This window comes from Pungitius pungitius, chromosome 5, assembly GCF_949316345.1.
Source record: "Pungitius pungitius chromosome 5, fPunPun2.1, whole genome shotgun sequence".
Classification (NCBI taxonomy): domain Eukaryota; kingdom Metazoa; phylum Chordata; class Actinopteri; order Perciformes; family Gasterosteidae; genus Pungitius; species Pungitius pungitius.
Genome location: NC_084904.1, coordinates 830,661 through 853,480, shown reverse-complemented (window position 1 = coordinate 853,480; position 22,820 = coordinate 830,661). Strand labels below are relative to the sequence as shown.

Genomic DNA, 22,820 nt, shown 5'->3' with positions numbered 1-22,820 from the left:
TTTGGTTTTTTTAAACGCAATGTGTGATTGTTGTTCTGTGAGTAATCCATCTCCTCACAGCAGACCATGTTGGTGTTTCTTGTGCCCTTTGCCCTGCGTGTTCACGTCTTGAAACTTACTTTCGAAAGCTGCAGCTAAAACCTGTTCTGTGCAGTGTCTTCAAGCGACTCGTGATGACAGTCAGTTTTAGAACTCTGCCTCAAAGCGACTGACATGACCCGAAACGTAGGATGTGAATATTTAAAAAATATATTATAACCGACCATGCAAAAAAATTTCCTTGGACCAACATTGTTACCGTCGGCCTCATCACGTCCCGCTTTGTCTGTGACCATGTTTGGTGTCTGGCGTGTGTTCGGCGAGGTGTTGGAGAGAGTGTCAGATTTAATAGTCTGCTGTGTTTAATGCTGTCATGTGTCATCAAGGTCTGAAGCTCTTCATCTGTTGTTTTTCCAGCACGTAGGTTTATCAACGGCACAGCAGGTCAGTCGATTATTTTGATTAAAAGCCAGTATTGATAGAATTCAAACGTACGTACGTACGATGAATTGTTAGAAGCGGTGGCCGTGTATGTTTTTCTTTTCTTTCTCTCTTTATTTTGGCTCTATTTAAAGTCATTTAAATACCTTATTCTTGGAGTGCTGGGGTCATCCTGTGACCTCTGGCTGCACGTCACCCCCCCCCCCTCTTTCTCGTCCATCTTTCCTGTCATTGTCACAGGCTGAGTTGGCTCCCCTATGGGGTCCATGCTGTGTTACTCTCTCTTCTTCTTCCATTGTTCTCTTTGCTCGCAGATTCTGTTTTATCATTTAAAACTGAGGTATTTGGAATGCCGTGGGTGAAGGTACAGATGGAGTCAGACACAACATTCCCCCCCATTGTGCCTCACGCTCATTTCAACCGACTGCTTTTTCAAAGAAGCAGAGAAACTGGTGCCAAAGAAGACAAACGGGAAATCTGACAAAGTTCTTCTTCTTAATTTGAAGTTTATATTATATTAGTAAAATGTTTATCTGTATTTATGTTTTAAATGTCTGTTATTTATTGTATTACAGCTGCAAATGGGACATCTAATAAATCTCCGTAAGTGCAGTTTGCTGTAAGCTGTTGAGAAATGTAACGTTTCAGTTGATTTAAACATTTCCCATCGGAGTTGAATACTGACGGAAAACATGAATTTGTTCTGAGTGCTCCAGTATTTCCCAGATGAATGCGAGATCTGCCCTCGCTCTGTATAATCAAAAAGCATAATTATTTTGGCTGAGAGCATCCCTCAAAATTCACACACTGTGAACAAAGACATAAAACATCTTCGTCTTGGATGCTTTCTGTTTCTGTTTCCATGAAAACTGGAGAATGTACCCGCTTGAGTCATTCAAGTCAAATCAGGTGTGCTCAAGCAGTTCCTTGTAGTTAACACTATATTCAAATAGCATTTTGCCCCGAGGCACGTTTGCAACTGCCTCACTTATTAACGCACAGTTGATTGATTGGCCCAGCAACAGGCTCATTCAGTTGTTGACATACAGATGATTGATCATCACGACAATAGATTCAACCGTGAGAGGGACGTTATTTGTGTTCTGAACAACATATATGTCAAAAGAGATGAAGCAGGGAGAGAAAAAGGATACGTATCAGGACTTTCAGTCCCTCGCTTTCTCCTTCTGGGTCTTTTTTGCGCTTTATTCTCCCTTTTTCTTGAAACTCTGAAGCAGCAGGGTGGTAGACTTGGTCAGCCGGTGTCGTCTCCTCCGAGAGCCGCAGGTGAGCTGGAGACATCATGGAGACACACTCGGCCCGACGGCTTGTCCACGCCGTTGTCTCAAACAAATTGACGTGTTCATTACAGTTGAGGGAGAAACGAGGGCCGTTTGGAATGTGGACACGTTATGCACGCTTTAAAAATCACACACACACACACAGATATTCTGTGACCTTCCACCCACGCCAGACTGCAGCCTTCAACGTGAGTTCTGAGAAGTGTGGAGTGAGCGTGATAGCTTACATTTCATTGTCCTTGGTGGAAATAAGCACCGCTGTATCAGTTTTCACAGTCAAAGCTTCGCCAGTTGCTTTGCTTTTGTCGCTGCTTGCTAATGAGACCATGTGGCCCTCTGCGCTACTCCAGGTTTGGCTTTAACGGAATTAACATAGCCACCCTGTTTAGAGGCCAAAGTAATCGCTTCCCACGTGTTGTTTGTGTTTTCTGACTCCAGAGAATGTGCCGTGCTCTCCACAGGTCGCCTCCAACAGGGATCTGTTTTTAGGTTTCATGAAGTTGTTGCCAAAGTTGTGTGTGCTGCATCCTTCTCTCTCCGTGAGTCACTGAACACTTGCTCCATTATGTCAGCTACTACGCAGTTGTTGGACATATCTACCTGAAGTTGTGTTAAAGAGGCGTTCCAGGTGACGTACAAGACATGCTGCAACCTTTTTTTGCATCTATCGTCCACCGTAATGAAATTGGTGACTTTCATCACGGGCACACGGGAAGGATCCACTCTGAGCACTCAGGGAGACTCTGACCAAGTTGAATGGGACATTTCTAGTAAGTAAGAACAATCCGTTTAGAGCAAAGAGAAGCAGAAGGTGTGAGCGCTAAGGGCGTGTTTCTGCTCTCCAGCCTCAAAGCTGACAGAATGATGAAAACAAACGGTTGGTGTCCTGAGGTAAACTCACACCTTAGATTTGGCCTTTTATTCTTTTGCCTTTGTAACATCTGAAGTGACTTTGTTAACACAGCTGGGGCCAGAAATCCTAGTCTCCCCCCTTCTTCTTTAGTGCGGGTCTGTGCGGGTGAAGGTTAACCAGGCGGGACCAGAAAAGTCTACACTAGTGGCAGGAATTCAACATATAAGGGTTCAGTGACAAAGCAGTGACATATATATGGGTCTGTGATACGTGATATTTCACACAGCCCACGGTTGTGTGTGCGAGGGGAAAAAAAAAAAAAAAGTGATCTTGAAATGACCTCCAAAAGGTCGAAGGTACGGGGAAGCGAGGAGAGTTTTGGATTGAGGAGTATTACATCCTGTAATGGATACAGATCCAGTAACTTCTATCCCAGTAAGATTACCGGTCTGGCCCTGACTTCTTAAGACACAGCTGGAGGTGTGTGTGTGTGTGTGTGTGTGTGTGTGTGTGTGTGTGTGTGTGTGTGTGTGTGTGTGTGTGTGTGTGTGTGTGTGTGTGTGTGTGTGTGTGTGTGTGTGTGTGTGTGTGTGTGTGTGTGTGTGTGTGTGTGTGTGTGTGTGTGTGTGTGTGTGTGTGTGTGTGTGTGTGTGTGTGTAAAGCCCCTCTCCCACTGGACAGAAAACCCACTACCACTCCCTAACATCTGGTATTTTTCTTCAGTGGGAAAGGTAACCATTGGCATTCATTCCTGGGACAAATGACTCTGCAGTAGTCGCAGGTATTTATTGGCTCCAGCTGCGGTGGAAAAATGTCACCCGGATGGAAATGAAACGTTACGCCTGGTCCAATGCAGAGCTGCAACAAATCATTTGGACAATGTTTATAAGTACCAAAACAATCTTTGTTATTTGTTTCCACTTTGAACGTGAGGATTTGTCTACAGTGTACCTGTTTTATTCGAGCAGTATACTTCATAGAAACAGTAGTTTATAAAAAATGTGAACCTGATCAATTCCAAGAGAAATTGATTTAAATTTGATCGGATTTAAATTATTAAAGATTGACTTATTCCTCCAGCTGGAGCTAATTTAGGACACTATTGTTGTTAAATAGTAAGTAGTTGTGGTCACTGGTGGGATCGAGCTGAACGTACAGTGCAACATGAAGCAATGATGGACAGATAACAGGTGAGCACTAGGACTGTGAGGGCTTAGGGTTTCCATGCATTTGCACCCCCCCTCCTTAATACCCACCCTTCCACCCACTGACAATTTTGGGTCTATGGAAGGGTAATTGGGCAAAGAGAGACAGAGAAGTGAAATCTTCCACGAGTCATTCAATAAATGTCAACAATATTCAGGATTCTTCCTCTGATTTGTATCCTCCACTCAACACTTAAATCAGGCCCAAGTTAAACACGTGTCTGAAACAAATGTCCCTACCTCCAGAGGTGTGATGAATTAGAGCACAGTGAGAGAGTGAATGGACCAGATACTCTTAATGTGGTGGGGAACAAACGAACAAAGCCACAGGCTGTAATTCAGGGTCCTCTGTGGTTTTCAGGATTGAACCAAATGGCTTTGCGATGCAGACGACCATCACACGCTGTGATAAGTATCCATGGGAGTGGAGATGGGATGTCGCGTGTGCGCGTTGCCGACAGCGTGTTTGTCCAGTGAGATAGTACAGAGGAGGCCTGGAGCCACTGATGGGTGATATGTGACTTGGTTAATGGGAAGCTAATCACACGGAGTAGACAGGGGGACGCATACAACTGTAAACAGGCTGTGAAACACACCAGGGACACACACACACACACACACACACACACACACACACCTATACGTGCAGCGATGTGTTCTCGTCGTGGATGTTTGATGAATACACACTAATGTTAACATTTCACACAGTATCCACCCATTAATACGAAAGGCACTAATGTCCTCCCACAGTGCATACACACAGTACATGCATACACACATTGTGTATACACACACACAAACGCACACACGCGCTGAATGGCTCTAAATGGATGGAAAGTGATTGTTTGAGCCCCGAGACGCCACAGACCAGAACACTGGGAAATAAACACATGGCAGCTGTAATGTGAACACCGTCAACCCTCACTCCATCCCTCCACACACACACACACACACACAAAAACTATGCACACAGTGCTCACTCGCTCCAAGCACACAGCAAGCCCCTCACCTACACTCGGATGTCTTCTCATTCTCAGTGGCGGACATCAACAATTCCCACGTCCCATTTATCAGTCGGACAAACAATTGTCATCTGTGGCGATGACGCGTGTTGCAGTGAGATTGTGTGTGTGTGTGTGTGTGTTTGTGTGGGCGGGCGGGTTGAACGTCTCAGTGGAGTCTTTAGTTGAACCACTTTTCATGTGCGTGTCGTGTGTCGGAGCCACACAGTAACACTCTATCGTTTGAGTTCAGTGTGGATGGTCTGCTCAAGGTTTCAACCATTTAGAGCAACAACTACACACATTTAATGCCATGACTTCACTTCTGGGTGCTGCCTTGTTTCTAGCAGCAAATCATTGCAAAGTACCACTACATCTATGTGTTTTTAACCACTCTCTTATATCCACAGTTTGGAATTCTAAACTTGTGCTGTTTTATTTGCCATGGCCAGCGCTTGACTTGGCGGGTGCATAGCTGTTGTTCAGTATCAGTTCATAGACGTGATTTTTGCATACTTCCATGATGGAACAATGGGTCACATGAGGATATCCCAGGAATAGCATGTTGGCTGTGCACGCTGGAACCTAATACTTATTGGTGTATGCACATGAATGCAATCGTCAGTCACAAAAACAAATTTTATTGTTCATGTGTAAGGAGGTAATTAATATTCTTTCAGATAAGAGTCTGTCAGACCATTATAAAGACTTTGTTCATTTATTTTTAATTAGTTTTCACGGCATTCAAATACGTGCTGCATTAGATATCTTGGTGTGTGTGTGTGTGTGTGTGTGTGTGTGTGTGTGTGTGTGTGTGTGTGTGTGTGTGTGTGTGTGTGTGTGTGTGTGTGTGTGTGTGTGTGTGTGTGTGTGTGTGTGTGTGTGTGTGTGTGTGTGTGTGTGTGTGTGTGTGTGTGTGTGCGCATTTAGAAGGATAAAAGCAGGATAAAGAAAAAGGCTAAAACCACCAATAGAAGAAATTGGTAAAAGTCCATTTGCAGTTAATTTGTAGTAATTGTCACAGTCACCGCAGTTCATGCAGATGTTGAGTGTTTTATTGTGGATTCAGGACACAAGGTACTTTTCTGACATACTGGGACAGATGTAAAGATGTCAAGCCAAGGTGAAATATATTTAAAAAAAAACAAAGCCTCCTTCTTGGCCTTTAAAGACTCTCTCACATAGGGATTGATTAAAAAATGTAGGACATTTTAAATCTTTGTTTATATTCTGAGATGCTGATGTTGATCTAAAGTAAATACTTTTATGAGCCAGCCATTCTAATAGTTCATTCTTTTTAAATGTCTGGTTTCTATTTCAATAGTTTTTATTCATGGTGGATGATATGGCTTTTTAAGACAATTCTTTGCAGTAATAACCATTTTATATTTAAGAGCTGTAGAAAGTACAATAGAGTGAAACTATGAGTAAATGTTCCTTGTTTGCTGAGCAGTTCCAGGCCTTGAAACCTTTGTTTCAATGTTACACCCTTCTCTCTCCCCCATTTCAACACTGTCAATGAAGAAATCAAAGACAATCTTACAAAAAAATGTAATTATTTATTCATTTGATGAAGAGAGGGAGTTTTCTGGATCTGATAATTCTATTATCTGCTCAGGGTGGCTTTCATTTGGTTTCGCCCCTGACAAATCCGATGGTAGCATGTAGTCCAATCAGAAGGAAGCCAGAACGTAACCATGGTATCGGACTTAGAGAGCCGTAGCTGGATGCCCCGTGTCTTTGAAATGTTACAAGCTGTCTTGTGATGAGTAGGAGCTTCGTAGATGGCCTTGAGAAATAGCTTTTGATGAAGAGACCAGCTGGTCTCTTTCATACCTTCTTGAAGGACCATTTCATCATTTCCTTGTATTCCAAAGCTTCTGGAATGAACTCTGTGTTCTTGAATCCTTGTGTAACTGTCACTCACCCTCATGAAAGGACACACACAGACACACACACACACACATCGACATACCCGTATGGTCTCAACATAAAGCTGGTAGATGACAGCTGTACAACCAGAGCCGGGCACTGGCTCATTACTGCGTCATTCATCGCTGTGACAAATGAAGGAATGTTTGAAGAGCTGTTGATGATGTTGTTGTGTTGCCGGATAGGAAGGCTGAATGCAGTCCAACAGCTTCTCACAACATGCCACTAACTGTTTTGGCTAAAGAAAGCATCTCAAAAGCTCTGTTCCGTCAAAGCCACATGACATCACTGCTGTGTCTTGTGATTGGCTACTTGGTGGTCGGTTTCAACTCTGGTAGCAGAGCTTATTGGACTCGTAAAATGCTTTTTTTACAGCCTTATTGTCACATTTGTTTGATCTAAAATTCATTGATTAGTTTAAAACATTTCATTATTTATTTATCTATTATTACAGTAATTTTCCCATTTTTGTGTGTGTCCATTTTAAACTTTTAATTCAGGATTCCTCTGAGATTTTGAGGTGTGGATGCATAGTGAAGAAGGACGGGGTTGTTAAAAAGTCAGAAGAAGAAAAACACAAAGGTGGATTTCTTTTGAAAGTAAGTTCAACCCAAAACAGTTTGAGAAACAACCTCTGCTTCCCAGGGTTCAGATCTCAAAGTGGGCTTCATTAAGACATTCCTGCACATGTGGGATGGCTCAGCTCATCTCAGCATTGACAGGAAGAAGAACATGGAGATAAGACCGGGCACATGGAAGTCCACACACACACACACAGGGGGGGGAGCATGAGTAAAACCCTTCTGATGCTTCTTACACTGTACCGACGCCACTGTCAAACACCACGAAGATGAACTACTGCTTAGAGGGAAGAAGGGGGGGCAGGAGGGGAGTGGGTTTGTCGAATAAGTGTGTCTTAAGTGTAAGGAGGAGGTGGGCAGTGTTTACATGGGCCCGATGGAAGGGCTTCTCTGGTAGGCCTTGTTTGACATGGCCACGAAAACTAATGAATGTTCTCTCTCTTGCTCTCATATATATATATATATATATATGTCTAAAAATCTCATCTCGCCATCAAATGCACAATATCCCTCCCCCCTCCTCTCCACTCTTCTCCCCTACGTCTGTCCTAATATCTTTCTTCTTCTTTTCTTTTGTTTGTTTTCAGTTTGTTGAAAAGAATCCTTTTAGCTTCTGGGGGGGGTTTGTTGGTCCGTGGTTGTTAATTGTGAATTTAATTGTGAAAAACGCCTGTGGTGGAGACCTAACAGCTCACACAGCCTGATGCCATTATGTAGAGGCTGAAGTGACTGGAAATACGGCCCATTTTGGATCATTTGTGGTACTTAGTGAGGTTCAGACTGGATCCCCATTGGTCATTTTAGTTGTTTTTTTGAGGGGCTGCCGGACCTCAGGGGCGATATTTTCTGATTTCTCCCGTCTTCAAAATAATGCACTATACTACGGAAAGCTTCCTTGTTTGATTTCACTCTCCTGCTTGCTGCAAAAATAATTTTCATATAGATGGAGGCAATCTTCTTTTTGCTTGAAGATAATATTTGAGAACATCCAAGAGCAGAGCTTTCTGGCTCTTTTGAAACAGCTGAATATTTGACCTTGGTCACTCTCCCTCCCCCAGACAGATGGGACAGGCTCACAGAAAAACAACCCGTTAGCTCAGGAGCAGTATATGTATCCACGGAAGTTGGTACTCATCGGTAGAGGACGACGACAAATATGCAGAGAATCCACAGCAAAAAAGAACGAAGATGCCTGAAGTCAGAATTGTACATCGATAGCGTTGAAGCCGCCATGTGTATCGCCCGGCTGTGCCTTTTCTTATTGTCTGTCCTTTTTTATCTTGCTCCACTCTTTCTCACATGCCTGCACACACACACACACGCATGCATACGCACAACCCCCCCCCCCCCCCCCCCCTCCTCCCCCTCACACACAAAGCAGTAGCCAGGGATCCCAGGTGCAGGATGGATGTGAAAGGCTTTGTGTTTTGTCAACAGCACAGCAGCACCTCACATGACTGTCCAGTGGACCCACAGAGTGAGGAAAGGGCAAAGGAAGTGGGAGATGAGAAGAGCAGGAGAGATCTGGGCAGGAGGGGGTTCCACAAGCTGTTGAGATTTGAGAATAAATTGTAGAGCCGCAGAAATGGGCTAAAGAAAGCGATATGGGACAAAGAAGAAATGTGGGAGGTTGGCACCGGGGGGGAGACACAAAGGGAATACGTATTTGGGAGCAGGACGGAGTAAGTGATGGCAGGGAGGGGGGAGAGTGACAGAAAGGGTGGAAAAGGCCAGTGGCCTCTGCTCAGTCCCCTCTGTGTGCTGCTAAACTGGCCACCAGTTCCCCGCAGCTCTGTCACTTCTTGTTTGTTAATTCCCTTTTCTTCCCCCCCCCCCCCCCCCCCTACTCTTCCTCGCTCCCTTTCTCTCCACTCGGCCGATTGTTAGTGTGACCCCTTTAAACTCCACGGTGCCTCTCTCCCTGGATGGTCAACATCCCATCAGCGTGTGCAACAGAGATGTCTTTTTGTGTTTGAAAAACAGGATTTATGAAGAGGAAGAACTTTAACTTTGAGACAATGTACAATGTAATTTTATTACTACACATGTCTCACTGACAGAAACACAAAGGAAATGGACTATTAACGTCAAAATTATAGAATGATTTAGTATCGATATAAATACGATGAACAAGCAGGAACCTGCATTGAACATCTTTTGCTACTTGATAATAATGGAAGTTTGATCAAGGAGTAACAAAATGAGCCGTATTTAACACATTTCTATTAGCGTTAGCTGTGCCTTTCTTTCCTTTGAGCCTTAGTCAGCATCACTTAGAGTTGTAATGCTTTTTTGTGAGTACAGATTCCAGAATGTCAGTCAAAACAATTTCAGCACATTGACAACAGAGCACATAAGATATTAGGGACATTTGTGAAGCACATGTGCATTTATCTTTTGGCCTCAGTGTGTTGTAGTAATGCTGGTGTGCATTAGTGTCTGCATGGTTCCACCTACAAGGGAGCTTCAAGCGTTTAATCCTTACAGGAAGTCCTTTGATGTTTTGTGAAAGACGGCCAAGTTCAGATGAAAGAGAAGATACTACACCCGTTATCTGACGTTTGTCAGACCGCTCTGGAATATATAGCACATTTTCAAGTTTTGCCCAATGCAATCTTGTTTCAGAGCTCTCTACCCAAAGAGACTATGAGCCCTTATCGCTTCCTGTTTAGTTGGTTTCATTAATCACACCACAATAGATGCCACCAAAAGCTGGTTCATAATAGTTTTTAAACTTATAATACTATTCCATGAAATATGTTTTAAGATTAATTAAAGTGTAGTCATACTACATTTAGCTGTCATCCTTTTTTATTGTGGGTTATGTATGTGAATCTTAGTGGATTCACAATGGTACGTTAGATCATTTCACTTCAGTCTGCTGGCTCATGTCAAGGTTTGGATCCATCATGTGAATCCAGCCAAGTACGCGCAGAGTCGATATTTGCCATCTTTCCTCTGACCTCGTCACTCCCTGCAAGCATCTGCCAGCACAGAAGAGATTGGGGGAGTAAAGATATTAAACTCTGAGGATGGATGCCTGAATGCTTACTGCATACTTAAAATCTTAATGATATTTTTACAAATTTAGTGGGGCTATTTTCTATTTGGCAGAGATTCTCAAGTCTAAACATCCTCTAGTAGCATGAACCCAAATGAATGCGTGTTGGCATCAATGATGCAAAACCTGTTCCTGGCTCTACTGGTGGGTTTTCCTCTGTTTAAATGTATGTGGTTTCAACAGTTTTTCCTCTTTCACTCAAAATCAAATGCCTCCTATTTTCTATTTTTTGTTATAGGCAATATATTGGACAGTATGCTACAGAGAGCATCCAGTAAGGAGTCAGGGGAGAGTGGGAAGGAGACCAGTGGCAGCGCAGCTCCTTCTCTGTCCCTCCAACGACTATTGTGGTGTCACTGCTACCACCACTGCCCCGAAGACTCAACCAATAATACATGCAGGTACCGTAAGGATTGGATTAACGATAAAACAACCAACCCAACCTACATGTTTGTGCGTGATCCAGTCTCACTGGTTGCTTTACTCACTGTGCATGTTTTGCAGGACTGATGGCTACTGTTTCACGATGGTGGAGGACGACGGAGGCGTGGCGGTCCAAACCGCGGGATGCCTCGGCCTCCGGGGGTCAGAGTTTCAGTGTAGGGTGAGTGCACCTTTCGCTTTTGTAACCTACCTATGTTTACCCACTTTATGTAACTCATTTTCAACAAAATTAAATGTAAAGCAGTTACTAGATTTTTCTGTCAACTAAATCTTTCTGTTTTATTTATTAGATTGTAAAACACCATTTTTTTATAATAAAATAATAATTATTTTAAATTAAATTATTATTATTAAAAAAAAATCTATCACACCATGAGGAGCCAAGTAGTAACAAAACCAATAAAATAAATTCAACAGTTTAATCAACAACGGAAACGAAAAGAGGAAACCAAAGCTGCCTTGTGTGTCTTGCAGGAGATGGGGAACTCTCGTCAACGGAGGTCACTGGAGTGCTGCACGGACGAGGATTACTGTAACAAAAACCTGCATCCTATACTGCCGCCACTCAAACCACCTCGTAGGTTTTTCTGCCTCTCTTGTCTCATCCGTCCACAACTCTTTCTTGCCCATGTAACACAGCTGACAGGTCAGAGAACTGTGAAGGAGGGTGTTACGGGATTCAGAGATAAAGATATTATGACTTTGTCAGAGAGCTAAAGATGGCGTAGATGGGGGAGACGGCAGGAGTTACGGTCAAACTGTCCTGCAGCTTGCAAAAGATGCTGCGTGTCGAGATCTGAAAGCCTATCATGGAGGATCAGGATGAGAATCCATTGACTCGGCTGAGGGCTTCCTCATGAGTGCAATATTATTTGTGCTTTTTACCGGACGATGGTTGATTCAAGTGACTTGTAGGAATGATTTCTTTGTATTATTTCCCTTAGAAGTTACGTTTTTTTACAGGCTTTGATTTAAGTTCTCTTGCTGCTTTGCATACGTTTCTTTTCACCTTTTCATCCTCCCTTCTCCAGTCTATGTAGATGGAAAGATCCACAACGTGGCCTTGACGATCTCCGTCATTGTGTGCAGCGTTATACTGGCTGTCATTAGCGTCTTCTGCTACTTCAGGTGATTACGGTGCATATTTCGTAGAGTTTGTATCCCATGTGGTACTTTTTGGTCTTCTTTTGTAACAAGGAACGCCTAATAATTGTCTTTTTTCCAGGTATAGGCGCCAGGAGTCTCGCCCGCGCTACAGTATTGGTCTGAAGCAGGACGAGACCTACATCCCCCCTGGAGAATCTCTGAGGGACCTGATAGAGCAGTCGCAAAGCTCTGGCTCAGGCTCGGGGCTCCCTCTGTTGGTGAGACGCTCATGTTGCAGCCGAGGTCTCATTTCCATCCGAGGACCACAAAACCTGCTCCCAGGTTCCTCTCGACATGTAAGGAGCTACATATGCTAAAACCAACCCCTTTATCCATCTTTGGCTTCTCTTTAGGTGCAGCGAACGATAGCCAAGCAGATCCATATGGTGAAGCAGATCGGCAAGGGGAGGTACGGAGAGGTGTGGATGGGCAGATGGAGAGGAGAAAAAGTGGCCGTTAAAGTCTTCACTACCACTGAGGAGGCCAGTTGGTTCAGGGAGACTGAGATTTACCAAACCGTCCTAATGAGACATGAGAACATACTGGGTAAGACTGATTCCTGTCTTTGTGTCTTTTCCTTCCCCTTGTTACTGATCTCTATTCATATCTATTTAGATACAATGCAACCTTCTCTCAATCTATTTGTTCAAATCCATTGATACATTCCAAGTATTGTTCTTTGGATCTTTATTCAACGTATTACTTTTATTAGTTGGAATATGTATTTTCAGCTTTTTCTAGTCTTTCAGCAACGTTTAGAATAATTTCAGTTTGTTTCATTTCTGTAACTTTTTGAAATTAATTTCAGCTTTCTGCATTCCAACGCATTTTCTAGTTTTAATTCAATATTGTCTTTCAAATCAATCATTGAAAACTCGGGGTGCAAGTTAACAAAGAGTCCAACGGGAATTTGAAGGGAAAGTAATAAAGTCGTTTTTATTTAGTATCAGTTATACAAAACAACCCTGAATGTTGGATGAACTTGTGAATCTAGAGGTGACCGCAAAATTAACAGTTGAACATCATTAACTCTGCTGCCCTGCACTCACTGGCAAAACAAATCAATTACAGCCAAGAGACCATAAAACCCAACACATTATAAAGAAGACTTGTATAATTAAACACTACAGGTTGCATAGCATTAAGTAGTGGGGCAAAATATCACTTTCTTAACATTTAGTAAAGACAGACTCACTTTAGTAGTTGATGTCATGCACTAATTAATTTAGTAGTAAGAAGCATGTATGTAGAGATTTTTCAGCATTTCCATTACATTATTTAATCACGATTAACATTTATGTAATTTCTTTTTAATGCTCTTCAACATGAAAAAGTGGATTGGCTTGTTTTATCTGACTGGCAAACAGGGCGGTACAAAATAAAATGATAAAGTGCACATTTCAGGTAAACAAGGACTGTGGTGCAGTTAAACCAGAGCTTAATATTGAACAAAGCAGAAACTCTTAACTGTGTGTATGTTCACAGGTTTTATAGCTGCTGACATTAAAGGAACCGGCTCCTGGACCCAACTGTACCTAATCACGGACTACCATGAAAATGGCTCTTTGTACGATTACCTGAAATCAACTACTCTAGACAACAAAGCCATGCTGCGACTCGCCTACTCCTCTGTCAGAGGCCTCTGTCACCTGCACAACGGGATCATAGGCACCCAGGCCAAACCGTCCATCGCTCACAGGGACCTGAAGAGTAAGAACATACTGGTGAAAAGAAACGGCACCTGCTGTATAGCTGACCTTGGGCTGTCGGTCAAGTTCATCAGGTACTTTATCAAATGTTCACCTTCCTTATTTAAATCCATGTTTTGCAAGATTCCGTCTTAATCCAAAGCATCATGTATTTATGGATCAAGTGACGTTCATATCTTATAAATGTGTTAACATTTGCACTTTGACCTTTGCAGTGACACCAATGAGGTAGACATTCCTCACAACACTAGAGTGGGTACGAAGCGCTACATGCCTCCGGAGGTCCTGGAAGAGACTTTGGACAGAAGTAAATTGAAGTCGTACCTAATGGCCGACATGTACAGCTTTGGGCTCATTCTCTGGGAGATCGCCCGTCGTTGTGTTTCAGGAGGTAGAGTTTATTTTTTATTTTTTTTACAAACACCTTCTGAAAGTCACTTACACAAACGTGTCGTTTTTTGGAGATTTTGTCACATTGACAGAGCCTGTGTTTTCTATGTATTGGTTGAAGGGATTCTTGAAGAGTACCAGTTGCCGTACCACGAGTTGGTTCCTACGGACCCTTCCTATGAAGACATGAGAGAGGTGGTCTGCATCAAGAGACTACGGCCCTCCTTCCCAAATCGATGGACCAGCGATGAGGTAAAATACGCGGCAATAGGCCACATATACACGCGTACATGACTTGCAGACCTCCCTAACGTGAATGTTTTATCTCCTCAGTGTTTGAGGCAGATGGGGAAGCTGATGACAGAATCCTGGGCCCACAACCCGGCCAACCGCCTCACAGCCCTTCGGCTCAAAAAGACACTCGCCAAGATGTCAGAATCGCAAGACATTAAGCTGTGAGCCGGCGCATTAGCGACCACACCATCCTTTTTCCTGGGAACAGAAGGCGGGTCGTGGAGCAAGATCCCCAGTAGAAGATGCTCCGGATTGCACACTCTACACACATGACGCCCACAGGTCACGTCCCTGGAAAATGTGTTTTTCAGGCCTCCGATGGTTGTACAACTGTAACTAAAACGGATCAAAACAATCTGGCCCCTCGTGGCCCCGCGTTGTGTCCATCAGAGAAGATGCAACGCTCTCATTTCAAACTAACTCAAACATGATTGAGTTTAAATTGGCACTGTAGCTGCAGAAAAACGCAAACAAGCTACTGATCAGTGAGTGAAATACTTGTATCACTGCTTTCTATGAAAGCTTCCATGCCTGTAGACCGAGGTCCAATCGATGTGCTTTGAAGCAGCCCGTTACCTCCCATCAAAACACTGTCAACCCACTACTGCCTTTATGTTCTACACACACTTTTGTCATTCTCAAATTGACTAATTTTACAATGACTGACACTAAGTGGCAGAAAAAAAGGTCTACTCCTGAGGCTTTCAAAGTGTAAAAACTATTTTTGAGTTGTGAAAGGATATGAAAGTTGAAAAAAAGCTCATTTTCTATGTAAAACTAACCTTAGTGAAAAATAAAGTTTACATGTCCAAACAAATTCTGAATTGAGGCTCTTACGTGCTCCTGTGTTTCTGGTAATGAGACGGGTGAAGCAGAGCGAGGCCACCTGTAGGTACAGAAGAAGAGAAACCGTTGCACACTAACTGCAGTGATAACTTCTTGCTTGATTATGTTGTGATTTACTGTAAATGTGTGGATTTTTTGCCAGTGTTAGTTTAATTGTGTCACAAGTTGTTGTGCTTTAGTCAACTTAAGATGCAACAGTCATGCACACAATATTGTGGGAAAAAAACACCTATCAAACCCCCTGGAACCTGTAAATATGAAAAACTATCAATTCCCCCATTGATTTGGTTCTTTATTGATAGCAGATTTATTGTTGGTTGAAATTAGTACATACAGCCAGTGGTTTACGTTTTAATGTTCACCCTTAACTGAAAAAGAAACCCTCAACTGTCAAACTATTTGTAAACCGTAAATAAATTGAATTGTGACTATTTTACTGTTTCATTGTCGTCTATAGTGATTATTCTCACTATTATTATCACGTTCAACATACCATGCTATGACCTTTCCTTCCACACACACTACTGGTTTATACTTTTTATATATGGCATCTTTCATGGCTTTTTCTGGCCTTTTTTAGATACTATGACAAGTTAAAATGACAGTATGCAACACTAGAAGAGTCAATCGCACAAACCACAAAATCAGAACACAACTGACCGTCACAGCGTCTGAGGGCGATGTGCAGAATCCCGCTGAATTCACCTTAGTTTGAGGAACAGTGGTTGCGTCCTTCCATGCCCTCCCTGTGTGAAGGCGGCCCGACCACATGAAAGCCAAAAAAGAACAAGGAAGTCCATCATTAAAGCATCGTCTTTGTTAGTCATACAAGTAAGCATATGCTTAGATTATTCATCTTTTCCCTTTAAAACTATTTATAAATAATTCAGGAAAAAGGAGTTTTGCCAGGCCAGGTCGAGTTCCATGTTAAGGAAATCGTTGAGTAGAATTTTTGAAGGGCCGGGACACGATTAAAAATATGAATCTAATTAATTAGAGGCTTTGTAATTAATTAATCGAAATTAATCACATTTTAATTGCATAAATATTTGACCTGAGAACAGTGAGAAGTAATTTTTTTCACATGGATTTTTTTGATCCAGAACATTTTTACTGGGGTGGCCAAGATGGGACCCAAAGCTAGTGTGGGGTGGCCATGGTAGACGGCGCTGACCCCATTTAAGCAGCAATTTAACAGAACCTATATACTATCCGTTACATATACATAAACTATTGTAACAAAAACCAAGCAAACCTTAACAACACAAAAACAAGACCATTAGACACATTCTGGGTTCATCCATCTTATCAGATGAATTTGCCTGTTTTGGCGATTGGTAGCAAAAAGTTTAATAAATTTGTCCATGTCCAGTGACTTTGATCTTCTAGCCTCAATGCTGAGAACACCCAGGTTGCTCAGTCTGTCATCTGTCATTGTTGATGAGTTTAAGAGCTGAGAAGCTGGAGGGCTATGGCTATCTTGCACAGAGGAAAAAGCTTGTGAAAAACATCCTTATGAGGTTCAAGGAACACTGCAAGTTCAACAATACCGGACAAGTTCGGCATTCCACTTTGCTGTTTCCTTTGCAAAAGCCTCCTTGTCTGGTGGAGTTCATGACTGAGATCTTCAGAGTCACTTTCATAAATGTCTCCCAGGCGAAAGACTGCTTCCTCTTGAAGGAAACATCTGCTTTTGGGGTCCAAAGCTTGTATTCCTCTCATTATTTCACAATTGTCTTTGGAGAAGCGCGTGTCTAACTCTCTAAGTATGGTGTCCACAATGGGGTAGAAGATCGTCCTCCTAAAGGAATCCTTGTCACCATCGTTACATTTGTGCTGACCCAACGTAGAGGTTATGACAGACCCAGCAAGTCAGGAATTTGAAAACAAACACCCTCAGTCTTCAGTCCAGAAAACAGCGTTTCATATTTCATGGCGGTATCCTAATAATTAAAAAAAATAAAATGCTAACGTTCAACGCTTAACTTGGTTTGCAGGCTGCTAAGCTAGCCAGCTAGTGCAGTTTGACTTTTAGCTGCTACTTAGTGCTAGATAAAAGTTTTCCCACACATTCAGAGGGAACAACGATATAACTAAACATTAAATGACCATACCTCTCAATGGACAGATTCCGGCGTTTTTATCGTTGTTGTGTCGTCGCTGTAGTAAACTGTGACCGTCCTCGTGCTTCACGGAGCAGCGGCAGGTGCAGCGCAATCATCTCGTGGGTCACGTGACCTGCGTGGCCAAACGTCCGCTGAACAGAAGTCAGCCACCCCAGGCCACCCCCCAGAATCGCCATTGGGGCTAACGTCCACGCTAGCTGCTAATTGTTGTGCGTTGAGGTGATACTTGAGGCTCGATGTGAATTCCTTGTTGCACACGCTCTTATCGACGCTTCCATCCGTGTGTTTATTATAATAAGATTTCCCATTCACGGGGCCACCCGACACGGTCTCGTCAGCTTCTTCGTTCATGTTCACTGTGGTTTGTTGTTGTCTGAAGTCATGGACGCTAGTTGGTGCTCCAGTATAATCGGTCCCCCCGAAACTCATCCAGTGAGAAACGTTCCGCGGTGCAAAAAGTGTAAAAATGCGTAAAAAATGTTATTTATAAATGTTATTATAAATAAATGTGTTATTTTTTGTGTAATTAATTCATTTTAATTCACATTGTAATTAATTAATCGTAATTAACGCGCTAAAGTCCCGGCCCTAATTTTAAATTAAACAAACAGTGACACTGTGAATCATTGTGAGTTCTGGAGTCTCTAGTGGAATCAAAGCTGACCTTCCTGATCCACATTTGGGATTTGATTCTCTCTCCTCAAGGTGCCGCGTGTCAAACGTGTTTATTTCTTCCGGGATTTATTCTCCACTCAGCTGAGGAGGACCATCAGACTGGTTTAGCTCCATAGGGGAGTCGGTATGGATCCTCTCAATTCACACGCGGGCATCAGCACACATGTCGAAAAAAGGGAAATAAGGATCACAGCATAAAAGTAGTGAAATCAACTAGGGCTTTATTAGAAATGCCATTATATGACTTTGAGGATCCTCAGTTCAAACCTGCTCTCTCAGAAGGAGGGTTTGGTTGCAGTCAGGGCTTCAGACTGTAAACTTTGAAACAGTTTTGAGGTTTAGTAAACAATCCCAAGGTCTAATATGAGAAACGGACACAATGAGTCATGTGCTTAAATAGCACAAGGGACCAGCTGAAGCGCTGCAGGCTCCATCCTGCTGTCTGAGGTTGAGGGTTCAAGCCCCTTCATGCAGACATCACTTCTGCTTTGAATGAAGTTTGAGTAGCAGTCTCCAGGTTAAATACGAGTAACAAAATTTTAATTGGTGCATTGTGAGGTAGTGCAGCACAAGAGCTGAGGAGCAACTGTCCTTACTCTATAGGTTGGCTTTACTTCAGGTTTGTTTAGCAAATCTCAAGGTTAAATACAACAAACAAAGGGCTGATTAGTGTGTAGTGAAGTAGCACAACGGAAGAGCTGCTGCCACCAGCCTGCCCTGCATTTGAAGGTTGTGGGTTCAAGCCCAGTCTTGGGTATCAGCCTTTGGCTTTACTTCAGGTTTGAGTAGCAACCTCCAGGTTAAATACAACAAACAAAGAGTTGGTTAGTGTGTGGTGAAGTAGCACAGTGGAAGAGCTGCTGACATAAGCCCCTGCACTGCACTTGAAGGTTGTGGGTTCAAGCCCAGATGTGGAAATAGCATTTAAAAAGAGTTTTTAGGTAAAACTCACATGCTCAAGGTTAAATAGGAGAATCAAAGTTGGCAAATTGTGACCAGGACTGGTAGTGTAGGGGTGCAAGAAGGAGCCGAAAGCCTCTGTAAGCGCCGCCCGTGGGTTCAAATCCCGCACCTGCCAAGTCTTGAGCACACTACCGCGGAGGTAGTAGTGGGGGCATTGTCCCCACTGGTTGTTTCAGAGAAGTGAACCCTAGGGGTTATGCAGAAACACAAGGCGCGTTCACTTGAGTTATGATGGCATTGTCAAGAATGATGAAGAATCTTTTGAATGATGAATTGAATTTGGTGTTAATTGCTTTGCTTTAGCTTTTAGCACTCATTAGCCACGCTACGTAGCCTATAGGGTTCCACCTTTTTGACGGGAGAGAAGGCCGGTAAAGATGAGCAGATGTGTCTCATTCAGTGGTCACACTGACATGAAACTTATTACAGCCTCTGAGGGCATTTTTCAAGACAATCACATGTTTGTCTACTTCAGGGCATCCTGTGGACAACCTTAAACTGACAGTCTGGCACAGGGTGTAGATTTGTTTACCCTTTTTAGTGCATCCACCCTCCAATTCTCTGTTACATTCAAATTCAACTCACTTGTGCCTTTACCAATGCAGAAAGGATGAATAGCATGGTTGATCCTCCAAGATGCACCAATCCGTCTCTGGGGCAATATCCCATTATGATTTTTTATAAATGTCAGTTACCCAAAAGTAAAAAAGGATTTAGGAAGAGCCACCATGTCCCTTGAGGGTTGAACCCCCAGGTTTAAAGTACAGAAATTTGGGGCATTTGGCATTAGTGACAGGGACGTGTCCCAGTGAACATTTTTTGGTTGAAAAGACGTTGAATAAACGTCTACGCCCGACGTTGAAAAGACGTCTTTTCAACGTCTACGAATAGACGTTGAAACAACTTTCACTTTTAAACCAATTTTCAACGTCTTTTCAACGTTGGGTCATAGACGTCTTTTAAACGTCTTTTCAACGGCGAAATTGCTCGCTGGAAAAGTACAAGTTACACACAGTCAGCTGTTGACAGTTGTCAATCATGTCAACAGCCCTTAACAAGGACAACACAATTTGATTAATTTCTATTTATTCATATCAATATAACACTAAACACTTTTCCTATACAAAACAGAATACAAAAATAAATTATATTTTGTGAAAATAAACTATGAAATTATAAGTGGAGCAACAACATGAACCAGTTAGTTTAGAATTTTCTGTTTGTAAACCATTTTTCTGAATCATTGGCACTTCATTTTCAGATTCTGTAACAAGATATGGCTCTGAGTCACTTGAATCCGGATCGTATACCTGAAATCAGCTCCGTCTCCCTCATCATCACTCAATGATGCAGAATGTGCAGAACACCCCTCAGTTTCAGATGCCTCTAGTCAACAAGTTAATTCAATTCAATTAATTTTATTTTGTTCAACCCAAAATGAAAAATAAGCCTGAGGGAGCTTTACAGTCTGTAAACATGCAGCATCCTGTCGCAAAACCATCACCAAAAAACAACTTAAAGATGTACAGTACGTTCAATTCCTATGACAGAAATTAATCAAAATATTCAGAGTAGTACACCAGGTGTAAGGGAGGACAACTGCAGGGACAAACTCCATCAGATGTAACCTCCATCCACAGGAACTTGTGAGGAGGGAAGAACAAAAGGCAAAGTGTGTAATATGGGTTTATGACAGTAATAAAAAAGTGACTAATAATGATAACAGTAGCAGGAGTTTTAGAACCCTTATTTATGGATTGTTTACTTGTTACTGACATTATAAACAATTTATGGCATTTCTGGAGTAACATTTCCAGGTATATTATACAGTACCATACTTTACAATGTTGCTTAAAGCATGCAGTAACTTACAATGTTTTGGCTAGCTTGTTTACAGGCCACAACTTGTTGAATTGTGTTTAGTTGCTTTAAAAACGTGTATTTTCTACGTGAAATGGGAACGGCAATAATATGATATGGGTACAACAACAACCTAACGCATAAGCAACACCAAACACACGGAGAATACTCTATGAGGTTTACTTTTGGTCCAGTTCATGTTGAACGCTAGCATGCTCCGAGCTAGCATGCTCCAAGCTAGCGTGCTAACTAGCAAACAATCTGCGCTAACGCTAACTAGCTTACCAAACATAACATAACAGTCCTTCCCGTATCGAGTGGGCAGCACAAGTAAAATAACTGGTTATAGTTCCAGGTGTGCTTCATTCAAACACTCACGTACTTACAGAGTATTGGGGCCGGTAGCCGTGGTTGTATCAGCCCGTTCACGTCGCTCTGCTCCCGGACACACTTGCCCTCGCGCTGCCCCCGGTGGAAGAACTTGCGCATGCGCGTTACAGATGTGATCAGAGTTACGTGTTTTCAACTAATGTTTGAAACGGCCCGCATTATTTTGTCCTTAAAGCATATTGTTACGCCCCATCTCCTCTCCCGAGCCGGGGTGGCGGCGTAACAGACACACACTCTGTATTTCCATATTCATGAGGTTTTAAGAAAAATCTTAAATGCGTTGAAATCACGTCTTTGCGTAGACCAAATTTCGCCGACCAGTTCATTCATTATTATGATAATCTTAATGATGTTATCGTCTCTCTTTCAACCTTACGTTACAACATGACACATAATCAATAAATTTACCCGTTTCTAGCACGTTGATGTTTCATGCACTTTTTCGCCGGTTGAAAAGACGTTGAAATGAGGTCTTAGACCTCATTTCAACCCAATTTCAACCATATTTCAACGTTGAAATAACGTCTTGTGCTCACTGGGGTAGGTTGCTCCATCTAAGATCATTCCAGTCATGTCATGGGAAAAAAATATTGTGAAAAAAGTCAAAATATGTAGAAAGAAAAGAAAAGATTTTTTTAAATAATAGGTAAAAAATTATTATAAAAAAATATATGTAAGGTCAATATATATATAATATAATATATAATATATATATTATTAGGGCCGGGACTCGATTAAAAATATTAATCTAATTAGAGGCTTTGTAATTAATTAATCAAAATTAATCGCATTTTAATTGCATAAATATTTGACCTGAGAACAGTGAGAAGTAATTTTCTTCACATGGATTTTTATTTTTGTTCAACTAATTCCAGCAGACAAGTGAAGAAATAGCATATTTAGAAATATAGTACTTTCAGAAATTCAGGTAGCCTATAGGTAAGTAGACCTTCTGTAAACTAGGTTTTTTTAAGTAGACCAAAACTTTCAAGTACATTCAGAACATTGGTTATTTTTTCAGACGTGGACTTAGTTACCCTGGTCCTTAAACCAGTCATCTGGTGCAGTGTGGGTTGGGTGTGGGTCCTTGTACGTCCACGCTAGCTGCTAATTGTGTTGCGTTGAGGTGATACTTGAGGCTCGATGTGAATTCCTTGTTGCACAGCTTGCACACAACCACGCTCTTATCGACGCTTCCATCCGTGTGTTTATTATAATAAGATTTCCCATTCACGGGGCCACCCGACACGGTCTCGTCAGCTGCTTCGTTCATGTTCACTGTGGTTTGTTGTTGTCTGAAGTCATGAACGCTAGTTGGTGCTCCAGTATAATCGGTCCTCCGAAACTCATCCAGTGAGAAACGTTCCGCGGTGCAAAAAATAAGTGTAAAAATGCGACAGGCATGCAAATCTGAGGAATCAGATTAGAATCTCTAATCCCATCCAAACATTTCGGACCTCACAGCAGAAGCTGCCATGTAGCTGTCATGTGAGAGAAATCAAAGTTTCAAATCATGTCCTGCAGTATTTCTGTGGAAATAAGCCACCATAGGTACTACACATG

At 42.3% G+C, this 22,820-nt stretch overlaps 1 protein-coding gene across 3 annotated transcripts in view; it reads left to right on the top strand.

Annotated features, from left to right (window-relative positions):
• bmpr1ba (bone morphogenetic protein receptor, type IBa) overlaps positions 1 to 15,666 on the top strand; it is a 45,199-nt gene extending 29,533 nt beyond the window's left edge. For 2 of the 3 annotated variants that reach the window (XM_062562299.1, XM_062562300.1), the window contains exons 3-11: positions 10,653 to 10,815; positions 10,919 to 11,018; positions 11,333 to 11,435; positions 11,890 to 11,986; positions 12,084 to 12,222; positions 12,358 to 12,550; positions 13,490 to 13,787; positions 13,929 to 14,355; positions 14,437 to 15,666. In XM_062562299.1, coding sequence (XP_062418283.1) covers positions 10,653 to 10,815; positions 10,919 to 11,018; positions 11,333 to 11,435; positions 11,890 to 11,986; positions 12,084 to 12,222; positions 12,358 to 12,550; positions 13,490 to 13,787; positions 13,929 to 14,355; positions 14,437 to 14,562 — 1,646 coding nt within the window. In that variant the 3' untranslated portion in view covers positions 14,563 to 15,666. The remainder of the gene's footprint in view (positions 1 to 10,652; positions 10,816 to 10,918; positions 11,019 to 11,332; positions 11,436 to 11,889; positions 11,987 to 12,083; positions 12,223 to 12,357; positions 12,551 to 13,489; positions 13,788 to 13,928; positions 14,356 to 14,436) is intronic. The other variant, XM_037483359.2, reaches the window with a different exon arrangement.
• Positions 15,667 to 22,820: the final 7,154 nt, after the last annotated feature.